The 23118-nt window shown below is 47.0% G+C and overlaps 1 protein-coding gene across 3 annotated transcripts in view; it reads right to left on the bottom strand.

Annotated features, from left to right (window-relative positions):
• Positions 1-22121, bottom strand: part of BEND7 (BEN domain containing 7) — a 56480-nt gene extending 34359 nt beyond the window's left edge. The window contains exons 1-2 of one of the 3 annotated variants that reach the window (XM_035127127.3): positions 21391-22121; positions 15783-15866 (exon numbers count right to left, since the gene is read on the bottom strand). In XM_035127127.3, the coding sequence (XP_034983018.2) occupies positions 15783-15866; positions 21391-21451 (145 nt within the window). In that variant the 5' untranslated portion in view covers positions 21452-22121. Of the gene's footprint in view, positions 1-15782; positions 15867-20584; positions 20686-21390 lie in introns of those variants that run through there. The other 2 variants (XM_060279476.2, XM_035127128.3) reach the window with 2 other exon arrangements.
• Between the last annotated feature and the right edge of the window lie 997 nt (positions 22122-23118).

The raw sequence follows: 23118 nt of genomic DNA, 5'->3' as shown, positions 1-23118 counted from the left end.
AGTGATGTGGTCAGTCGGTTCCAGAACCTCCGAATGGCTTTTGGCGCGTCTTTCTCCAACACAAAAGCTTTGGCAGACCCATCCTCTTTCCCCTCCTCTTTCTGCGTAATTCCGGAGTTGGGGGGATGGGTCTCCCCCCCTTATTCGCCCCTTCCTGTCCCACCTGGGACCCTGGCTCCTCTACCTTGCCTGAGCCTCGGACACGACTTCCTGCTTCCCCATTGGAATCGGAACTCTCTCTGCTTTCCCCTGTGCTCGGGGATGGGCTTGAACTCAGGAGGGGAGGGACTTCGCGATATCCCCTGTCCCTCACATCCACCCCCCTCCCAAGCTCTCCTTCACCCCTCCCCAGGTCCCCCCCAGGTGTCGGTGACGACTGGAAGCCTAAGAACTCAGTGCTTTCCGAGCCCGTTGGTGTGAACACCTCCCCCCAGCCCTGCGAGCCCCCCCCTTCCGCCTGGGAGGACGGGAATCCCAAAAAGTCCGTGGCGTCAGAGCTGGTAGGGGTAAAAACGTTCTGCCAATCTGCTCCTTCCTCTGACTGGGTGGATCTCGGTGACACCCATACCTCATCCTCTGGTTCCTCAAACTCCGCTTCCCAGCGCCATGGTGAACTGCTCTCCCGTGCTTCCTCCCCCTCCCCCTCCCTTTCCATGTGCCAGGGCTTGGGTCTATGGGGAAAGAGGGCGTGAAATTCTTCTACCAGGAATTCCTCCTGTATCTGAGTGGCTGGAACCCATTCATTCTGGGACGGTGGAGCATCCTCCCATGCCATGAGGTACTCAAGGCCCCCCACCCCCCTCCTTGAGTCCAGGATGGCCGTGGCCTCATTGAGTTGCTCCCTGCCTTCTCTCTCCCCCCCTCCCTCAGGGGTTTGTTCGCTGCCTCGGAGCCTGCTGCTTTCCCTGTATGGCGACAGCAGCGATCTATGAAACACAGGGTGCACCCTCATGTCCTCTGGCAGTGCCAGCCTGTATGCCACCGGGTTGACCTGTTGCGTGACCGTGAAGGGGCCCAACCTTCTGGGCGCCAGCTTTTTGCACCTCCCTCTGATGGGAAGGCCCTCCGAGGACAACCAAACTTTGTCCCCCACCCTAATGACCTCCCCCGGTCGCCTGTGGCGATCTGCCCCCTTCTTGTACGCTTCCTTGGCTCTCTCCAAGTGTTCTCTGAGCTGCTGGTGCACCGTCTCCAGTTCCTCTGCCCAATCCTCAGCCTGTGGGCCCTCCTCCTCCTCCTCCCCCTCCCTCTCTGGGAAAGATCTGAGGTCGCGCCCGTAATTGGCCTTAAAGGGCAACACCCCTGTGGAGACGTGCACCGCATTGTTGTAGGCAAATTCTGCCAGTGGCAGGCGATCCACCCAGTCCGTTTGCCGCTGGCTGACGTAGCATCTCAGGTACTGCTGCAGAATGGCGTTGACCCTCTCCGCCTGTCCATTGGTCTGCGGGTGTCTAGCTGTCGACAAGCTGACCTCCACCTGCAGGAGGTTCATGAGCCGCCGCCAGAACCTGGAAACAAATTGGCGGCCACGATCCGAAATAACCCTTAAAGGTAATCCATGCAGTCTGAATACGTGATCCACAAACAGTTTGGCTGTCTCTTCTGCAGAGACCGCCCTGGCACACGGTATAAAGTGGCACATTTTGGACATGAGGTCCACCACCACCAACACTGCGGTCTTGCCCCTGGAAGAAGGCAGATCTGTGATGAAGTCCATGGACACCACTTCCCACGGCCTGTGTGGCGTGGCTAAGGGCTCCAGCAATCCCGGTGGCGCTGCTCTTACCACCTTTGCCCGCTGGCAGGTGTCACAGCCCCGTACATAGTCTCGAACATCTTCCCGCACCCCTGGCCACCAGAAGTGTCTCATGACTAGGTGAGCGGTTTTGTCCCTCCCAAAATGACCCGCCGTTGGGTTGTCGTGCATCTGCTTGAGGACCGTACGTCTAAGCTGGGTGGTGGGCAGGTACAGTGCACCATTGTAGAAAAGCAGCCCCCTGCGTTCTGCAAAGTCTTTTGCCTGCTCCCCCCCCCCTCTCAGTTCTCTGAAGATGCGGTTGGCAAATTCATCCGCTGCCGTCAGTGCTGTGAGTTCTGCCTCGCTCACCACTGCTGCTCCGCAGGACCATGCTGACGGGGGGAAAATGTGCCTGGGTGCCGGTGGCGCCTCCTCCTCCATGTACTCTGGCTTGCGGGAGAGGGCATCCGCCCTGACATTCTGCTCTCCCGGGATGTAGTGTATGGAGAAGTTGAAGTTCGAGAAGAACTCTGCCCACCGTATCTGCCGCTGGTTGAGCACCCTGGCAGTTCTCCAGAACTCCAGTTACAGGTAGGTAGCCGTGTTGGTCTGGATCGAAGTAAAATAAAAAATTTCCTTCAGTAGCACCTTAAAGACCAACTAAGTTTTTATTTTGGTATGAGCTTTCGTGTGCATGCACACTTCTTCAGATACAGTGAAAAGAACTCCAGAACTCCAGGTTCTTGTGGTCTGTGCACACCTGGATGGGGTGCTTGGCGCCCACCAGGAAGTGTCTCCAGTGCTGGAACGCAGCGTGGATCGCAAGAAGTTCCCGATCAAACACCGTGTAGTTTCGCTCTGGCTGGGTCAACTTCCTGGAGAAGAAGGCACAAGGTCTCCACTCTCTGTTGGCGTCCAGTTGCAACAAAATGGCGCCCACAGCTTTATCAGAAGCATCTGTCTCCACGCGTAGGGGCGCGTCCTGAACCACGTGGAACAGGTTCTGGTCTGAGGCGAACACCCTCTTGAGGCTTTCGAACGCTGCTTGCGCCTCAGGTGTCCACCTGAACTTCTGCTTGCCTCTCAGGCAGTCAGTGATGGGAGCCGTAACGCGAGAGAAGTTCTTGATGAACTTCCTGTAGAAGTTGGCGAAGCCTAGTAGGCGTTGGGCATCTTTGCGCGTCCTGGGGCTGTGCCAGTCCAGGATGGCCTGCACCTTGTCCTTGTCCATCGCCAGCCCCTTGTCTGACAGCTTGTAGCCCAGGAAGTCCACCTCCTTGGTGTGAAACTTGCACTTCTCCAGCTTCACATACAGGTGGTTCTCCTTCAGGCGCTGCAACACCTCCCTGACATCTTTCACATGCTGCACTGGGTCATCGGAATAGATAAGGATGTCATCCAGGAAGACCAAGCATTTCCTGAAGAGGAGGGACCCCAGGACGTGGTGCATGAAGGCCTGGAAGCATGCTGAGCCCCCTTGCAACCCGAAGGGCATCACCAGATATTCAAAAGAGCCCAGAGGCGTGAACATCGTGGTTTTCCATTCATCGCCTTCCCGGATCCTGATCAAGTTGTACGCCCCCCTCAGGTCTAGCTTGGTGAAAATCTTGCCCCTGCGTGCCGCTGTCAGGAGATCATCCACTCTGGGCATGGGGAAAGCCACTGGCTCTGTCACTGAATTCAGCCGTCTAAAATCCACCACAAGACGGCGCTGTTGCGTGTCTTTCTTGTCCACCCAGAAGACCGGGCTGCCCCCTGCTGCCTTGCTTTCTCTGATGAACCCCCGCTTGAGGTTCTTGTCGATGAAAGCGCGCAGATCCTCCAGTTCCTGGTCTGACATGGCGTACAGCTTGGCTGGGGGTATAGTTGCCCCTGGCACCAGGTTGATCTGGCAGTCAAAAGGCCTGTGTGGGGGTAGGTGGTCGGACTCCGCTTCGCTGAAGACCTCCTGCAGGTCCCAGTACGGCTTGGGTATCGCCTCACCCCCTTTGACGTGCATGGTGGCCACCGTGGCTATCGGAGGCCCCTCCCCTGGTTGGTGCTGCATGCAATGTTCCAGGCAAAAGTCCGATCCAAAAGTGATGCATCTCTGGTGCCAACTGATGGAGGGGTCGTGGCGCGCCAGCCAGCTCATGCCCAAGACGATGGGGGGGTCTGAGATGGTGGTGACGTTGAATGCCAGTGTCTCTGAGTGCCTTCCCACCGTCATTTTCATGGGGGGGGGGTTGATGAGTGATGGCCCCTCCCAGCAGCTCTCTGCCGTCAATGGTCGCCACGTGCAGAGGAAAATCCAGCTGCAGAAGCTGGATCTGGTGCTCTTCTGCAAAGTTTCTCGAGAAGAAGTTCGCTGACGCCCCACTGTCAATTAGGGCGAGGACCGTCAGGGGATAGCCATTTGGGAGCGTGAGCGTCACTTCTAGAACCACTCCTGCTCTGGGAGGGGTGGGCTGGCTCTGCTCCTCTCTGTGCGGGTGGGTGGGCTGGGGCTGTTGTTTGCTGACTGTGCCTGGCTGCTGCCCCTTGTCTCCTGCAGCCAGGCTTTCCCGTTTCCCTGCTGTGGTGCTGCGTCAGTGGGGGAGGGCACAACCGTTCCCGCCTTTCCTTGCCACTCCCTGCGATGTGGGCAGTCTCTGACGAGATGCTGGGGGGAGTTGCAGAGAAAGCAATTCCCACCCCTTCCCTCCTTGCGTCTTGGCGCCGCTGGGGTTTGAAAAGCCTGCGCGCGCGCGCTATCAATCTGCATGGGTTCCTGGTCCTGGTTGGCCCCAGGCGTGGCTTGAAAGGGTTGTTGGGGGAGTGGCTTCTCCTGCGACCGTGGGAACCAAGCCCGCTTTGCGCGCGTTGCTTGCTTGTCGCTCCACCGGGATTCCTGTCTCACCCCCACCGCCAGAGCCGCTTTGCTCAGCTGATCCATATTACTGGGCTTTGGACCTCTCGAGAGCTCATCCTTCACCTCCTCATGCAACCCCAAGTAGAACGCCGCTTGCATTGGGGGTGACTCTAGTTCCCACCCCAATCTGTGCACCAGCATGGTGAATTTCGCCCAATACGCGCGAACTGTCATATTTCCTTGGCGTAAATTATGCAGTTCCTCCTTAGTCTGGTCCATATGACTATCGGACGAATACATCGTTTTCAAACCTTCTAGAAATAGTTTGACATTCTTCATGCAAGGATTCTTTGTTGCGATTAACGGTCTTAGCCACTCCCTGGCTGCCCCGGTAAGGTGCTCCACAATAAACGCTACCCTGTGCTCATCATCAGGGAACTCATCGTGGTGCAGCTCAAGAGCATACACAATCTCAGTCTCAAAGCCCTGATATTCCCTCGGGTCTCCATTGAACTTGCTTACTAGGGTCCCGGCTCTCCTTCCTGGCAGCACTTGGACTTGGGGTGCCCCTCCCGCCTTGTTTTTCTCTGCATCCAGCTTGTTTTGGAGGTCTACCGCCACCGCCCTTAATTCCTGCTCTCTTTCCTGTAGCGCTCTCACCTGTTCCGCAAGTTGTAGCCGGTCGTCCTGGACCTTCTTAGTCTCTTCTTTAGCTGCCTTCAATTCCCCCTGCGCCTGCAGCGACAGCTGCTGCAGTTCTTGCTGGGCTTGCTCCGCGATCTGCCGCCATCTCTCCGCCTCTGACACGCTCATCCCGGCAACTCCAAAGTAGCCCAAAAAAAGGATTCGGAGGTTGCTGTCACAGTGGCCGGAGTGGGCTACTTCAGAGTAACGACGCTACGCAGCTCTGCATTTTATTCTTTTATTGGTGCTGCGTATTTACAGTGCTTGAGTCATTGCTATTTACACGGAGTGATGTGGTCAGTCGGTTTCAGAACCTCCTAATGGCTTTTGGCGCGTCTTTCTCCAACACAAAAGCTTTGGCAGACCCATCCTCTTTCCCCTCCTCTTTCTGCGTAATTCCGGAGTTGGGGGGATGGGTCTCCCCCCCTTATTCGCCCCTTCCTGTCCCACCTGGGACCCTGGCTCCTCTACCTTGCCTGAGCCTCGGACACGACTTCCTGCTTCCCCATTGGAATCGGAACTCTCTCTGCTTTCCCCTGTGCTCGGGGATTGGCTTGAACTCAGGAGGGGACGGACTTCGCGATATCCCCTGTCCCTCACACCATGCATACTATGCAGATATGATACTAAATACATGATCACCTACAACATAGAGAGTATATGTTTGAGTCTGCATACGAGTTAAAATATATATTCACAGAACCATTTAACTTAGTTCAAATTATCAAGTATTGCCTCAATGCCACAGCTGCTGGGATGTACAGTAAGTGATGATAAAACAGTTTGATAAAACCTGCTTAAAATGTCATAGCTCATAAAAAGTACTCTATTCTCATTACAAGAAACAAATGTAAATCACCTTTCTGGAGAGCTTGCACCAAAGCCATTAAGGCTACTGCAAATGTAACAACGTGGAGCAAGAAGAACAGAGCCACAGGAGCACACACACTCTCCAAAATTGTGGGGGAATTAAAGGGTTAGCAAGTCAGATACTGTATAACACTGAACCTGGGCACAGGATTTATAAATATGAGGGGAAACAGTAGGCTCCAGTCCTTTAACACCACTTAATTTTACAACTGTACTGGCCCTTGGAAGTAGCAGCAAAACACAGAGGACTAAAACCAATCCCTTCTACTCACCTACTCTGAAATCAAAGAGAGGTTCTTTGCACTGAGCCTGGCCTAGACTCTGAATGGGTTACTTGTTTGCACAATTAACCGCTTACTGATTTACTGTATCAAGCTTGAGAACTTAGAATTTAGCCCCTCATAGGATCAAGCCATAGCAGCGAGTTGTTAGTTCACAGGAATTTTATAATGATGGAGAAGACAAAATAACAACAAAATTAATAATAAAAGAAAATGTAACATTTTATTTAATACCTGCCTATTTAATATCCACAGATATTATAGCCAGTCTCTGATGCATAGCAATTCAGAATGTGAAAAGGAAAAATTTATATGAAAAATGCCACTGTTTCTAATGACAACTCTGCACATTTAAAAACAATTATGTACTCGGCATCATCTGAGTATTAATTTTATTTATGACTGTGCTTATTTCACACTGAATGTGTGCATGTTTGGAGCAGAATGTTGCCATTTTGCCCACTGAGGCATGCAAATACATTTCATTAGCAGTAGGAAAAGTCTGTAGCATTTTAAGCTTGAGTGGAAATGGATATTGAAAATAGACAGCATTCACATAAAATGAATTTTTTACACTGAAGTCACTTCCTTGCAGGACACATGTATTTTTCTCCATATACTTGGACTAAACAAACAAAACGCCTCTGGAATCTGATAGAAGTGCTGGGGAAGATCTAGGGAGAAACGAGTCTACTGTGATCTGCAGAAATCCACCATCATAAGCAGCATAAATACTGTCGAAGCAGAAATGAGGAGCCCTTCTGAATCATATCTGGACCCTTTAATATATTGTACGCCCTTTGTTAATCTGTCCCTTTATTAATCTGTCCCTGTTACAATACTCTTTTGTGGAGAGTAGTGAACATGGATGGAGCTCTTAGCTAGATTGACTCTATGGGGATTTCCCTGGAAGATTCTGTGTGGGTGACAACAATATAGTGGTACCTCGCTAGACGAATGCCTCGCGGCACGAAAAAAATCACAAGACGACAACGTGTTGCGATTTTCTGGCAGACTCAGAAGACGAAGTTTTCTATGGCCATGCCATAAAAAACTTCGCAAGACGAAGCAGGAGCCCAGCCGCCTCGCGCTTCCGCCGCCGCCAGGAGGCCAGCTGCCTCATGCTTCCGCCGCCCAGCTTCCGCAGCAGCCAGATCCCCTCTCATTCAGTTTAAGCCTGCCTGCCTGCCTGCCTGCGCGCAAACGGGCCGACTGTCTGGTTGGGCGTGAGGGTCCGGCTGCTGGGGAAGGAGGGAGGGAGCCTCTCCCTGGCCCTCCTCCTGCTTCCCCCTCCCCAGAGCCTTAAAAACTTCCAGAGCGGCCATGGCGGGTGAGTCAGCGCCTTTTTTGCTCTCCCCCCCCCATAGAAACGCATTGATTAAATTTCAATGCATTCCTATGGGAAACCGCACTTCGCAAGACGAAATTATTGCAACACGAAACGACTCGTGGAAAGAATTAATTTCGTCTTGTGAGGTACCACTGTAATACTCAACATCTGTATAGCTCTTTCAACTGTTCAAACACTTCACATACACTGTCTTGTGCAACAACCCTGTAAGGTAGGTCAGTATTGTTATACCTATATTACCAATGTGGCTTGCCTAAGGCCACCTTGGGCGTTCATAGCTGAGGCAAGAACACCAGGGACTTCCTAGATGGTGGCTCCATTTCTTAGCGACTACGCTACACCAGCATGGGGCTGGAGGAGGTCTGCTCCTGGCAAATGAAACTGTGGCTTTGAGCTACATACTTGATGGCTCTGCCCTCTATTTGTGGCTATTATTGATTTGTTGTTTATTGTATTTTAATGTTTGTTGTGAGCTGCCCTAAACGTTTTATTGGAAAGGTTATATATTTTAAAACCTGCATCCGGAGGCTGATCTGGTATTAATGAGGGCAAACAAGCTGAAGCTTAATGCAGATTAGATGCGAAGGTGCTGTTTGCTGAGAGTTCTGCTCATCTGGATGAAGGTATGTATACAACCCATTACAAATTCATGGAGCAGAGGGCTGTCAATAACTACTAGCCACAATGGCTATACTCTACTCCCAAAGTTGGAGACACAGCAATGCTTCCAAATGCCAGTTGCTGGAAACCACAGGAAGGGAGAGTGTTCTTGTGCTCTTTTCTGCTCACTGTGGTTGCACACTGTGAGAAGAGGATGCTGGACTAGATGGCCCATTGGCTGGATCCAGCTTGCTATTTTCATGTTCTTATCTGCTTAGGAAGGGCAGAATGGTTATATTATCATAATCAGCATCACCACTGAACTGATGTACTTATGTTAAACTGTACAGTGGTACCTCGGTTTAAGTACACAATTGGTTCCGGAAGCCTGTACTTAACCTGAAGCGTACTTAACCTGAAGCGAACTTTCCCTTTGAAAGTAATGGAAAGTGGATTAATCCGTTCCAGACGGGTCCATGGAGTACTTAAACTGAAAGTACTCAAATTGAGGCATACTTAAACCGAGGTATGACTGTAATTCAAAAGAGGCATGGGGAGGGAATGCAAATAAGCAAGACTGTCTCAGACTGTGCACATTATATCCATTGGTCACAGCCAAGCCAATAAAAAGGTGGGCTGAATATGCACTTGTCTCACCTGTCCCTTTGCAGCAGCCAGGTAGGGGAAAGTGGGCTCCACATTTTCTGGGTCCCGTTAATGTTCTACTGATACTATTATTTATTTAGAATATTTCTAGGCCACTTCTCTAACAAATGGTATTGAAAATAACTACAAAAGTAATCAATGACAACGGATCTACTAAAATACAATATTAATAAATAAGCCATAAAGCAGTAGGTAAAAAGAAAATCAACACATCACCGAACAGCAGATAAAAACCAAAGAGAATGCTGGGAGTCATTAAACAAAAGCAAAACAACTAATTCTAAACTAAGCAGTAAAACCATCATAAACCCACAACAATGTCAGCACAAAACCCGCTAGAATAAAAAAGGATCTTATGTGAAAAACACAGACTTAACTTGGCATATCAGAGGGGGAAAGTGTCAGGCAAATAACCCTTAGGATCGAGTTCTATAGTCAGAAAGCAAAAAACTGCCTTTGCTGGTCACTCACCTCATATTTGAAGGTGAGGCACCAGGAGAAGAGCCTCACTTTCTGACCATGCCCAGACACAGCTGCCAAGTTTTCCCTTTTCTCACGAGGAAGCCTATTCAGCATAAGGCAGGGGTGGCCAACTCCCAAGAGACTGCGATCTACTCACAGAGTTAAAAACTGGCAGTGATCTACCCCCCCCCCCTTTGTGGTTCAGGTCAAAGTTGTTGAACTTTTTTTAGGAAGGAGGAAGACCGATTTTGGGGGGGGGGGATTCAGGTCAAAGTTGTTGAGTTTTTTCAGGGAGGAGGGAAAATGTTGGTCCATGGTCTATGGTCTATGGTCTATGGTCCTGGCGTGCTATGGTCCATGGGGTCACGAAGAGTCGGAAACGACTAAACAACAACAACAACAAAATGTTGAGCTTTTTTTAGGGGAGCCACAGTTGTTCAGCTTCTTTGGGGGGGGAGCCAATGATCTACCAGTGATCTACTGCAGATATCCAATGATCTACCGGTAGATCACGATCTACCTGTTGGGCATGCCTGGCATAAGGGAAAATCCCTTAAAAAAAGGGATAACTTGGCAGCGATGTGCCCAGACCATTGTGCCTAGAAACAAACTGGAAGCCAATTAAGATACAGGTGTAATATGCTCATTCTAACAGATGCTAACAAGGGATCTGGCTACTGGTTCAGCCCACATCTCCAAAGACTTTCCAGAAGCAATGTGTGTGTAACACCTTTGTTAATACTAAAGCATGGCTAGCCTTGGCAAGTTGATTTCTTTCTAGGAAGGGATACAGCTCTCATACCAGCCAATGCAAGAAAATGTGCTATGAGTTACAGGTGCCTATTGTGCTTCCCTATGCAAGGCTGGATGCAAATAACCCCTAAGCTGTGAACTATGGCTGTGTACTGGTTTTGGCAGAGGCCTCAAACCTGAGCCAAATGGTGCCTGTTCAGAGAGGTATGAGCTTTCGTGTGCATGCACACTTCTTCAGAATCTCAGAGAGATTCAGTCCTTGGTTGAGGCAGTCAGTTCAGATGGTCCAGGGGGACCTGGGGGTGCCAGGGGGCGAGGCATCAGGCCAGAAGGAGAGACAGACATCAGATGGGAAAACTTCAGAAAAGGCCGAGATCAACCTGACCGCCATAGCTGCCAAGTTATCCCTTTTTTTAAGGGATTTTCCCTTATGCTGAATAGGCTTCCTCGCGAGAAAAGGGAAAACTTGGCAGCTATGCTGACCGCGGGCCGCAACTTCCCAGGAGAAGGTAGGAGGAGCGTGACACCACCTGACTCTCCTTCTTGCCTGACACCCCGTCCCACAGGATTGCTGTCTGTGCTCAGCAACTGTTGAGTGAAGGGCATCAATCCTGTGAGATGCAGGTCCTGCCTTGCAAATGGCTTCCCTGCAGAGAGGCCGCTTGTGAAGCAGCACCCTGCATAATTGAACCCCGCTGCTGTGGTGGCGAGAGGGAGACTCAGTGTCTCCCCCCCCCCCCGCCTTATGTTTAATTATAGGTTTTTACCCTAATTAAGCATTAGCTTCACCGCCTGATCCAATTTGTGACAAGGCAATGTGGGTGGTCCCTGGGTTGGCCCAGAGTGGGTCAGCCTGACTGGGGAGCCCTAGGTCAGAGTGATGGGGCGGACTTGGATGTGTGTGTGTTGTGCACAGCCCTTATGCAAACCTGTATATGTCTGTCTATACAGGTTGAATATCATCTCAATGGTCAATTACACTGCCCATCTTAACTGGATTTGGCTTCAGTTTTAGTTGCCTCAAGCACTGTTTAGATTAGAACATTCACTACTTCGTCTGTTGTAAATGAAAAGAAGAAATATGGTTGGGGGTCATCAGCAAACTCTGTATGACCATTTCCAATGTTAGCATGTAGATGTTAAATAGCATGGAAGATAAAAATGAACTCTGTAGAACTGTAAAATGAACGCCAAAGTGCTGGGCAAAAATCCCCCCCATTTTGCTCTCTTGAACTAACCCATGAGAGAGGAGTGGCAACCAGAGCACAGTATCTCCGACTCCCATCCATGCCAGGCTATCCAGAAGGATAACACAGCCCATGGTACTGAAAGCTGTTGAGAGCTCAAAGAGAATAAAAAGGGTCACAATCCCTCTATCTTTCTGGCAAAGGTCATCAACCAGTACAACCAAGGAAGTCTCAGTCCTAAAAACATTGTTATCTAGGAATGTCCTGAAATGTAGTGCCTCTGCACCCATTTAGATGCTCTGGCCAAGATTACCAACGTCCAATAGTTGGACAAATCTGAAAGGTCCTAGGAAGAGTTGTCCAACAACTTCCTTCAAGGCAGCATGGGCCATCCCCTCTCACAAGGTGGCATCAACCTCCCCTTTAGCTAGATGTTATCAGCCAAGGTGGGCCAATGGTCAAGCACACTAAAGGTAGGTCAACCCTTTCCAAGCACTATGTCACCCTCAGGCTTCAATAATTAAAAATGAGCTAAGCAATTGCAGCAAAATGGTGCTAAAAGAACTTCTGGTATTTGTACTGTTGTCAACCAGAAGTACAAATCAAAGCAGAAGACAATGATTTTTACCTGGAAAATGCTTGGCAAATAATTCACAGTGGGCTGTACCAGGAGTTCCAATTCATCTCCCAATTATCCAAATGTGGGAGCCTACTCAGTATCTGGGGAAAGGCTCAACTGGATGACACTGAGCAGACACTGGCAGAGAAGACTTCTATTCTCCATCAGCCTTCAAATGGGTCTTCTTCCACTTGCATTCAAGTTCTCTTTGCAACTGTTTCATCACCACAAGCTCCCCAGAATGCCAGGGGTCAGATCAATACAATATTACAGATGAAACACAGAAAATTAGAATATCTTTGAAAAGTGCATTTATTTCAGTAATGCAACTTATTATTTTTTATTTTTCTTTTCATTTTTACAAATGCTTTCTTTTGGAAATTCTACAGTAATAAAACAGATACAATAATACAAAAATAAACATCGCTATTACATTTCATTAATTACATTCCATTTATAATTGACCCGCCTAACGACAAATAATTACAATTACAACAAATAAAGGCTTGACATGTCTTGCTTTGCATGTCATGCATCTATCTCATATATTGGTTTCACCTTTTAAGTTGCATTACTGAAATAAATGCACTTTTCAACGATATTCTAATTTCCCGGGTTTCACCTGTATGTATAGTAGCAATTGTGTCTGTTAACAGAACCACCTCAGCATTCCACAGATCAAAGAGGGCACAGCAAAACTGCCAGCCCTTTTGGCTGGAAACTATCGTGGTGGAATGTAAGGAAACCACCTTGCTCCATCAGTTTCCAAAGGCAAACCAATCTAAATGGGCTCCTCTCCCTGCAAGGAATCAGAAGCACCAACAGCTTAAACCACCTGCGGGTATAGGGCAGTATGCAAACTGAATAAATAAATAAATAAAATAAGCAGCTTAAACTCAGTGGCCTATGCTGGTGAAATCTTTCTTACAGAGCTCCATAGGAGAGCTGGTGAAATAGATCAAACTAATGTACAGAACATGTTTTAACACTGTGAAGTTCCTTAGTTCCTAGTATTGTTCCCAACACATCTGATACTGCCTTTGTCAGGGAACCCTCCCATGCATTATTTACTCTGACAGGTAAATGGTTACTTGTATCTATTATTCAGCAAGAAGAGCCTTATTTCCAAAATGTCACCTTTGGCAAAACAGAACTACAATACAATTCAGTGACAGAACAACTGTTTTGCATGCACCAGGCCCCAGGTTTAATCTCCAGGGTCGGCTGGGAAAGACTTCTGCCTAAAGACCTGGAAAGCCATTGCCAGTCAGTGTAGGCAATACTGAGCTAAATGGACCAATAATAATAATAATAATAATAATAATAATAATAATAATAATTATTATTTATACCCCACCCATCTGGCTGAGTATCCCCAGTCACTCTGGGTGGCTCCCAATTGAATATTAAAACAACACGGCATTAAATATTAAAAGCTTCTCTAAACAGGGCTAGAATCATAGAATCATAGAGATGGAAGAGACCACAAGGGCCATCCAGTCCAACCCCCTGTCAAGCAGTAAACCTCACTGTATGAGGGACGCAGGCGGCGCTGTGGTCTAAACCACTGAGCTTGGGTTTGCCGATCAGAAGGTCGGCGGTTCGAAACCCTGTGATTGGGTGAGCTCCCGTTGCTTGGTCCCTGCCAACCCAGCAGTTTGAAAGCATGCCAAAAAAAAGGTGCAAGTAGATAAATAGGTACCACTCCGGTGGGAAGGTAAACGGCGTTTCCATGCGCTGCTCTGGTTTTGGTGTTCCGTTGCGCCAGAAGCGGCTTAGTCATGCTGGCCACATGACCCGGAAAAACTGTCTGTGGACAAACGCCAGCTCCCTAGGCCTGTAAAGCGAGATGAGCGCCGCAACCTCAGAGTTGTCTGTGACTGGACTTAACAGTCAGGGGTCCTTTACCTTTTTAAACCTCACTATACTTTATAGGACTTACTTCCTAATAAACTTGTATAGAATTTCACTGTCATTTACACTATATAGCCCTTCCCTGCTGCAAGCCCACTTCACTCATTTTATTCTGGCAAAACGAAGTTATTGGTCTTACCAAAATCTAATTCATCAAAACAAAAATGTAGTAAAACACACAGACACCTGCACTACAGCATACCGGTATTTCAGTCCCACTTTATATCAGCCATAAACATCTCTGCTTTCTGTACCTCTTCAAAATAAATTCACATTGAAGACTGCACACAGTGTAACATTCAATTTTATGAAACTATAAAGTTCTCCATTGTTAATTACACAGATAAATGTCTCATCACACATTTGGTTACCAGGATTGCATAATTAGTTTTTTACATTAACCTTTCAAAAGCAGAATCTCAATTGCAAGTTTAAAACCATTGTAAAAATTGTTTACAGCAGACCTATGTTTCCCTGTGTTCTGGAAAGCAATGCATTCCACAGAAGGCAGAGGAAAGCAATATAAGCATGATGACTCTTAAGAACTTTTAGCAATGGGGAGAGGTCTTTTTGGGGAGACAGAAATCTGAAACTCATTAAATAAAGTACAACAAATTCACACCTTGCCATGCTATGCCAAAATAACCCTTAACACTATGGACAAAGCCAAAGGTCTACCACAAGTGACGTAAAAAAAGATGGTTCAAATGTTAAAACCACAAGCAGAGAACAGAACCAATACACCTTTGTGGTTTTGCATAACAGCACCATGGCTATACAGGTTCTTACCATGCCCCTGATGTGATGTCACAGTACGTGAGTCTCTGGTGACAGTCACACTTTCTCCAACACAGCCATTTTACCAGGCCCAGCAGGGGACTTTGTGAGACCACTGCCACAGCACAACACTGGAGGGAAGTAGCTCATGTGTAGTAAGAGTAGCTGTTGCCCCACTTGAAGGATCCGTGTGGAAGCAATGAATGAAATTAAAGAATTCTGTTTACATCAGTGAGGCACTGAATTCTGCAGCGTGTCTGATTCTTCTCCATAGGAGAACTTAAGCACTTTTATGGTTAACTGTCTAAAACTTTTGGCATTAAGAAATACCGTAAATATGTTTTATAAGATTAATCAAGAGCAGCTAGGATTCTTCTACATTACAGCAGGTATGAGCACTTGAACTATGAGGGGGTCAGAATCATAGTAGGGGCAATCATGACGATTATGAGCAATTCGCTGATAAAGTCCTATCAAGCTTCAGTTAGGAAGACAATAATATTTCATTATTTTCTTTACACATTTTGGACACTTGATTTAATTTAATTTGCCTGCGGTTAAGATACCGTAAGTGCCATGTTTGCAGAGGTGAAGGGACAATCTATTAAGACAACACATTAATCCCACACATGGCCAAAGCAAAACCGAACAAGTAGTGGCTTCCTGGAAATTGAATTTCTGTTATCCAGATGTCAAAGATGTAATGCCCCAATTACACAAACTATTGCCAGTGAAGCATGCCAGCAAATATGCAATGTAAATGGGTTGAGCACAGAGCTGCAAACTACATAGTCAGCATCTTGTTCTCTGGGTGAGTGATAATTAGCATTGTGGGTAGACACTAATAAACATTTATGTCTCAAATTACAGCATTTTTAGCAAATGTTAATAAAAGATATGCTGGCAATTGGCAAAATAGAAAGACATTTGAAAAGAACATCCTATAAAACAATGGCAAGTACTTCCTATAGGCATGCAGTAATTCTCACCCACCCACATGCTTGCTGCCACAAATGTGACATTTAGAAATTAATCAACGTGAGAACATACCTAAATAAAATTGTTGCGCTTCTTTGGCTTCCCCATTAACATCATTACTATAGTCGGGGATCTTGTATGCCTCATGATGATAATCTGGAATTAAAAATAGGGAGATGAATTACCGTAGAATTCAAGTGATCTGGAAAATATGAACACTGAATACGATGTTACAATTTTATCTCATAATCTCCCAATGTATCCCAATGCTTTTTTATTCCATGCACATTGGATCAGTCAATGAAAACGTGCGCTGTGTCAGCCCTCCCTAAAAACAAATAAAGCCCTCTGCTTTTGCTGAAGACACTTAGCCAAAATATTTTACATATTTCAGCAAACAGCTAAGTCTGGGGGTTCAGTTGTGGTGTTCATTTTCACAATAAATTAATATAGCAGACACCAACTATCTGAAGTCTTGTCTTTTGCTGTGTCTTTCAGAATGCATGGGAGATTTTGACAGAAATGAAAAGTGTGCCATCCTTACAGACAAATAGAAATTTGCAAGTCTTGCCTGATGACAAAATTAGTGAGAAGCTCAATGAATAACCTTTTAGCTCTTTGGCCTTTATCTGGGAAGGTTGCCAATGAATTCTAACGGGAACAGATCAGGCTCTACGAATGAAAATTAATTTAAAAAATTCAAATAAAACTGAATACATACAATGAATGTAGAAACTCCCTTTTTATCAGTGCCTAGGGCTTGCTGATCAGGAGGTCGGCAGTTCGAATTCCCAGCTCCCGTTGCTCAATCCCAGCTCATGCCAACCTAGCAGTTCGAAAGCACGTCAAAGTGCAAGTAGATAAATAGGTACCACTCCAGCGGGAAGGTAAACGGTGTTTCCGTGTGCTGCTCTGGTTTGCCAGAAGCGGCTTTGTCATGCTGGCCACATGACCTGGAAGCTGTACACCGGCTCCCTCGGCCAATAACACAAGATGAGCGCCGCAACCCCAGAGCCGGTCATGACTGGACCTAATGATCAGGGGTCCCTTTTCCTTACATAATGAATAAGTAATAATACCTATGCAGGTACAAACAGGCAGGTACATATGCAAGCAGGAAAAAGGGAATTATGGCAGGCATTTATAGGAAGACTATATTCCTGGCTTTTGTTTCTGTCACTACTGCTAGCACACTCTGTCTTTAAGCTTGCAGTTGACAGATTAAATATTCAGAAATAAGGAATCTTCAGTAACAGTGGGGAGTATAAGGAATATCCATTACATACAATGGAAGTATAATCTAATGTCGGAACAAAACTAGTTTATTAACAATGTATCTCCTCTATGCAAAAATATCAGAGAAATCAAATGATGGGTCCCTAATCCCTGCTCTCATCAGCAAAGGTTAGTGGTGACTGGGATAGTTCAGACAGTAGAGCATGAGACTCTTTAATCTCAGTGTCATGGGTTCAAGCCCCATTGAGATGACTAGATGACCTGGCTCAACCCTACAATTCTATCATCCTCATATGACTGAGTTTGCCCTGAGTGACTGACTGCTCAAGACGTTTTCTTATGGAGGAGACACCACATTCTGCATGTTTGCTCTTCTCGCTGCTATACAGCAGGGGGCTCACAAACTTGGTTGCACCGAGTCTCTTCAAAGTAAGAAAACAACTAAACAGATGGTTCTTCTAGCAGGGCTCACACTCGTCCTCAGTTCAGAGGCCAGCAATCAAAAAATGATCAAGGGTGTTAGTCTGCATGACCTCACAGAATGCTTTGAAGTCTCTGTGAGAGAGACCCTAGGGAATAAAAAGAAGGTTACACAAAAGAGCTATCGTCCTCATAGGAGTGATCACAAACACAAGGGATAAGGCATTACAAATCAAGCACATTACATTAAATTATTGGCACTTAGCCTGCTGACCCAACCAAGACAAGCAATCTTGAGCCAACCCAGGCCCATCTAACACTTTAAAAACCATTGCTGTGGACCAAGGGAGGGTCACAGGAGAGGAGGGGGTCTAACACTGCACAATGACACCATAAGAAAAAAGGCCACAGCAGAAGTAAAGAATATGAGCAACATAAGAGTAAGGCAAAGAGTGGTATACCCTGAGTTCAAATCCTACTTCAGCAATCTATTCACCTGGGGGGGTGCTTTAGGCAAGACACTACCTGCCAACCTCAGCCTTTCATCCATGGCAATAAGAATATTGCCTGCATTGCAGGGTTGTTGTAAGAGTCTAGGAGAAAGACTACATAAACTCTAGCTCTTATTAAGTTCTAGGAATAAGAAAGTGTAAAATTAATTCTGGACACATGTGCTGAGAAGTCAAGTCCCACTGCCTTCAAAGGAAATGATTTCCAAGCGAGAATGCAAAAACTGACAGCCTAACTCATTTTTACAGCCAAATCCTAAGCACATTTTTGCAACAGGATTTATGTGGTCTTAGGGAAGTGTTATACACAAAAGGAGATGTATATATTTAAAGATCCCAGGGTCCCTGGAATTGACAGTTTCTTCTGTTCCCTGCCTGAAATAACCATACTGTTATTCTTTAGTATCAAAATGCCCACTAGGGTGCCACGGGCATACACAGAGGTGGGGAGCTGCAGGGATGAGTACCTGGGCCTGGTTCAAGATCCTAAATATCTGGGCATGCGGACACCATTGGTCTCCCTAGCTGAATGTTATACAGGAGACACCATGCAGTATCCTAATGTATCAAAATCACAAGGCACAAGGCACTGACTGCACAACCTCCATTCATTTCAATTGGGCTTGTGTTACCACTAAAACTAAAGCCATTTACAATCCAATCATATACAAATCATTGAACCAGGAATTCCAGGACGGCAGAGTACTACAGATACTATAAACTTGGTTGAATTCCAGATAATCTTCTAGCATTTATATCATTTTGTCCCTAATCAGCTAAAATAAATAAAATTTGAGTCTCCTGAATATCACCGATTCGTAAAATGGCTTGTTGCTTACACTGTTACTTAGAGACCACATTCTTCAGGTTTATGAAGTTTAACCTCCAAGTTCATCTGGGTGTCAGAAACATTCTCAATGTTTTCCCCACACCTGTGGAAATTACGTCCTCTGCATTAATTATGAGTCTAAGAAGACTTGCAATACCTTCTCTTCGCTGGGACAAGTGCTAATCCTTTACTCTATCCCTTGGGCTGGGTTTCAGTAATAAAAAAAGATTCATATTATAATACTTAAGAAGGGTCACTAGACTATATGCTTCAAACAATGCAACAGAAGACAATAAGGGTGTATGACTTATGACTCAAGCAACGAGACTGACAGACAATACCAACAGACAAGACTCAACACAGTCATTTGGGGGGAAGTTTCAGCAAAGATTTACCTATGCCACCATTTTGGCATAATGATGACACTGAGCCACCATACACAGTTCTTTCTGGTGTGGCAACCATTCATGTGATTTTTTTGCTTGTTTCCAACCTGTGCTGGTACTGCAGTTTAACATGCCCTGGGAACCTTTATCTTAAATACTACTCCATGAGCAGTAATCACATTGAATGTTTAAAATAGTTGTTTTTAACCGTTTTTACCTATAATTAAATTGTTTTATTATTTTTGTAAACTGCTCTGAGGTTTTCTATAATGAAGCAGTGTATAAATGTTATAAAAATAAATACAGACATATAAAATTGTCAAAGTATCAAGGAGGGCTATGCATAACATTCAATTAAGTTTTACTCAGAGTAGATCTATTAATTTAAATAGACCTACTCTAAGTAAAACTTAGCTGAATACTACCCTACCCAACTACTGTGTCAAAATAGGAAATCAGTACTATATCCAATATGAATAAATCATGAACAGTTTGAGTCACATGAGTGTTAAGTTTAAAAGCTGTAATATATAGTAAACTTCACATAATATAATAATTAGCAGTATCTTGCCTGTCATACTCTCCTTTCCCTGGGGTATTATAGTCCAGGGCCTATCAGATCCATGACAGCAAACAAGACTTCTCTAATACTGATGTTATGATTCGAGCAGAAGGAACAGGCCTATTGCTACGGAAATATCAACTACAGTGGAAACAAATTCTCATATCAGTCAAATAAAAACATCTGCTCAGAAGTGTCAGATGAACCACACACTTTTTAAAATTGTAAGTTTGAAAATTGCTTTGTACACCATCTACTTTTTTTAAAAAAATCAAAACATACAAGCTTCAATAGGGAAAAGACACCATTTATAGAACTGGAGGTCATATAAAATGCTAGGTTGAATATTTTAACCCCTGAGCACTGAACGTAATTTGCATTTACTTCTTATTGCTGAGGACTTATTTGATTGAATCTTATCTTATGGAAACGTATGTGTTCAACTACTTTTATATACTATAACTTAAGTATAGTTGGAAAGGCAAGAAGTTCTGAAACAAATCAGTCCAATTTTCACTGTGTGACAGTTCCCTTACGTTAGTCTTTGCTTGTTACTGTCCAACAGTACAGCAATCACGCTGTAAGCACAACCCTATCGTTAAAAAAGTAAACTTCAAAAATGTGCTGCCATAGGCTTAAAAAGAGAAAAACAACTTTTACGTTATCTATTCCTTCTCAGCAGTTCTTTATTTCAGAAATCTTATACTGTATCCAATTTCCACCACAAATGACAAGTTAAAGGAGAGTGTCTGAATTATTTAATGATGAACTATCTATCAAATAAGAAGAAGAGTAACAGCAGCACTACCCTCTAAATTACCTGCCCTCAACTTATCATGCAAGGCACATACGCAGTTCACGGAGATATTTGCGTTCAGTGCTAAGGACCTTCTCCAGCCATGTTTTAAAGTCAAATGAAATAGAGTACATACCTCCCAAGGAGAACACCTGTTATACAACACCAAGGATCGATCTCTCGATCTATCACACACACACACACACACACACACACACACACCCCTTAGACGAAAGTGAAAGGGCACATTTTTTTACACGTTTCCTGCTATTATTCTGCTTAGAGATCCGCATTCCTCTTCCGAGGAGCCTCTCACACGGGAAGGAAGGACAAGTTGCCTGCCCGCCCCCCACCCCGCCCGATCCTGTAGCATTTCATGGGGTGCGTTGTGGGTGCGTGTGCTGAAGGCAACCTTCGTCAAGCTCCTCGTTTCAATGCGTGTCTGTGCACAATCGGTCCATAAAGAAAGGGAGAAACAAAGCTGAAGACAGCAAGCGTACCGATAGGAATTCAGTACTTAAAAAAGAAGAAAGAAATAGGTCCACCTCTCATTGAGTATTAATGTTTCGTTATTTCCCTGATTTGAGCCTTTATTTTTGTTTTAAAAGGGCATCCACCGCGAAACAAGACCTAACTTTATCATTATGTGTCTCATCCGACCGAGGAAAAAAAAGTGTCCATTTTATTAAAATGGAGAAGGAGAAGACTCCCCCCCCCACCTCTCACATGCACAACACACACGCAGTGCTTCCAGCGTTAATACAATTAGGGAGTTTAAATAATGAGAGGTGGACAGAAGACGGGAATGGCACATATTTCATAACATCCTGCTCTTCCTCTCTTGAAATAGATTTGCACATGAAGTCTCCTTCTTCTCCCCAGAGACAAGCACAAATATCACACAAACAACAACACGCAAGCAAACACACTCGCACACCTTACCTTGATTTATCAGTTTAAAGCTTTGGGATTTCCTGCTTCTCTTCCTCTCCGTAAACTCCATAGTGTGTGAGCAAAGAAGAGGGGGAGGAAGGGAGGGAGGGAGGCAGAAATCAAAAGGGATGAGAGACGGAGGGAGAGGACTGGGTGCAGCAGCAGCAGAAGACCAAGGGCCGCCTCTTCAGCCAGCCGGAGACAAACGGGAGACGCCGGAGAAAGAAGAGCAATTCGGGGAGCGAGCGGGGCAACTTGGCTCCGGACTCCCCGCCCCCGCCACCAACCCAGTTCCAAACTTTGGAGAGGGGCTGCTGCCTGCCTGCCTGCCTGCCCGTCCGCCCGCCCGTCCCTCTCCCGCCGCGTCTCCTCGCGAGGAGGGAAGAAGCGAGCTTGGCCGGCTTGAGCTGCGAATCCACGGCTGGCGGGGGCCAGGGGCCAAGCGGCGGAGGCGGAAGCGGCGCCTGGGATCCCGCTGCCACCTGCTGGGGAAAGCCCAGGCCAGGCGCTCCCCGCGGCGGATGTGGCAGGCTGGCCGGCGGGCCGCCACCCTGAGGCCGGCTTGCGAGCGCGCGCCACGCCGAGGACCGGGCGGGCGGCGAGGGCGGGCCCGGCGGGGGAGGCGGAGGGAGAGGCGGAGACGGCGGGGAGCTCCGCGTCCTGCTTGCTAATGGAGGAGGCGGCGCCGGCGCCGCGGCGGGTCTCTCGCCGGCGCTGCCTGCCCTCCTCCCGCGCGGGGAGCCCGGCAAGGGGGCGTGGGGCTGTCGCGGCGGCCAGCGGAGAAGCGCCATTTTGTGCCCTCCCACCTCGACCTCCGAGTTAGGGGCCCTCTGACAGGCCGCCGCTCGCTCGCTCGCTTGCTCCCTCGGCGCCCGGCCCAAGCTCCTTGGCGGCGGCGGCGGCGCGTGAGGAGACAGTGGCAGGGCGAAGAAGACGCGCGTGTCTCTCCATAAGCAAATGGCCTCCTCGTCCCTCACGACGCGCCGCCGAGAACTCTTGGCGAGGCTTTCCGGGCGAAGGGGCCGCGGGAGAAGCCTTGGCCGCCGCCGGGACAGCTGACGGGAGAACGGGACGGGGGCTCCGCGGGAGAAGAGCGCCCAGGCGGCTCACCGCCGCTTAAAACACGCCTTGGAATTGCAACCCCCCCAATAAAGAAAGAGACCCCCGAGGGGACCGCAGTTAAAGAAAAGGAGGAGAAACGCGCAGGCAGTTCGGGAGGGGCGGTTAATCGGCGGGGGGGGGGAAATACTTGTCGCAAAATAGAGGCACACACATATAACTTCCTACAGCAAGCACAATTCATTCTCCACGAGTATAATTAGAGCAAAATCAGATTTAAGAGATAAAGAGCGCTAATTCGTCGGAGTCCGCCGCAATTCACAGCCCCCTCCGGGAGGATCTCGTGCCGGGCGGCAGAGGCCGGAAGGCGGGCAGGTCCCGCATTGAGATCCCCGCTCTAGAGCTCCTTCCTTGGCTTTTGTGCTTCGGTGATTTTACAACCGAAGGAAATGCGGCTTCGCTGGGCAGGTCAGAAGATAGGTTTAGACAGCATGGCTAAGAAATACTGTATGAATTGATTGCTAAATTGCTTGTCAAAAAAGCTATTATTTCTACCAAGCATGTTCTTCAAATACTGTACGTAGATTACTTCGAAGCAAAAACAAGGTTGGTGGCACCTTAAAGACTTACAAATTCAACAGCAAATCAAGTAAAATAGAAATAGAAATACTTTATTGT

This window comes from Zootoca vivipara, chromosome 9 (genome assembly GCF_965207765.1).
Source record: "Zootoca vivipara chromosome 9, rZooViv2.hap1.1, whole genome shotgun sequence".
Lineage (NCBI taxonomy): Eukaryota > Metazoa > Chordata > Lepidosauria > Squamata > Lacertidae > Zootoca > Zootoca vivipara.
This window is presented reverse-complemented; position numbering and strand designations above follow the sequence as displayed.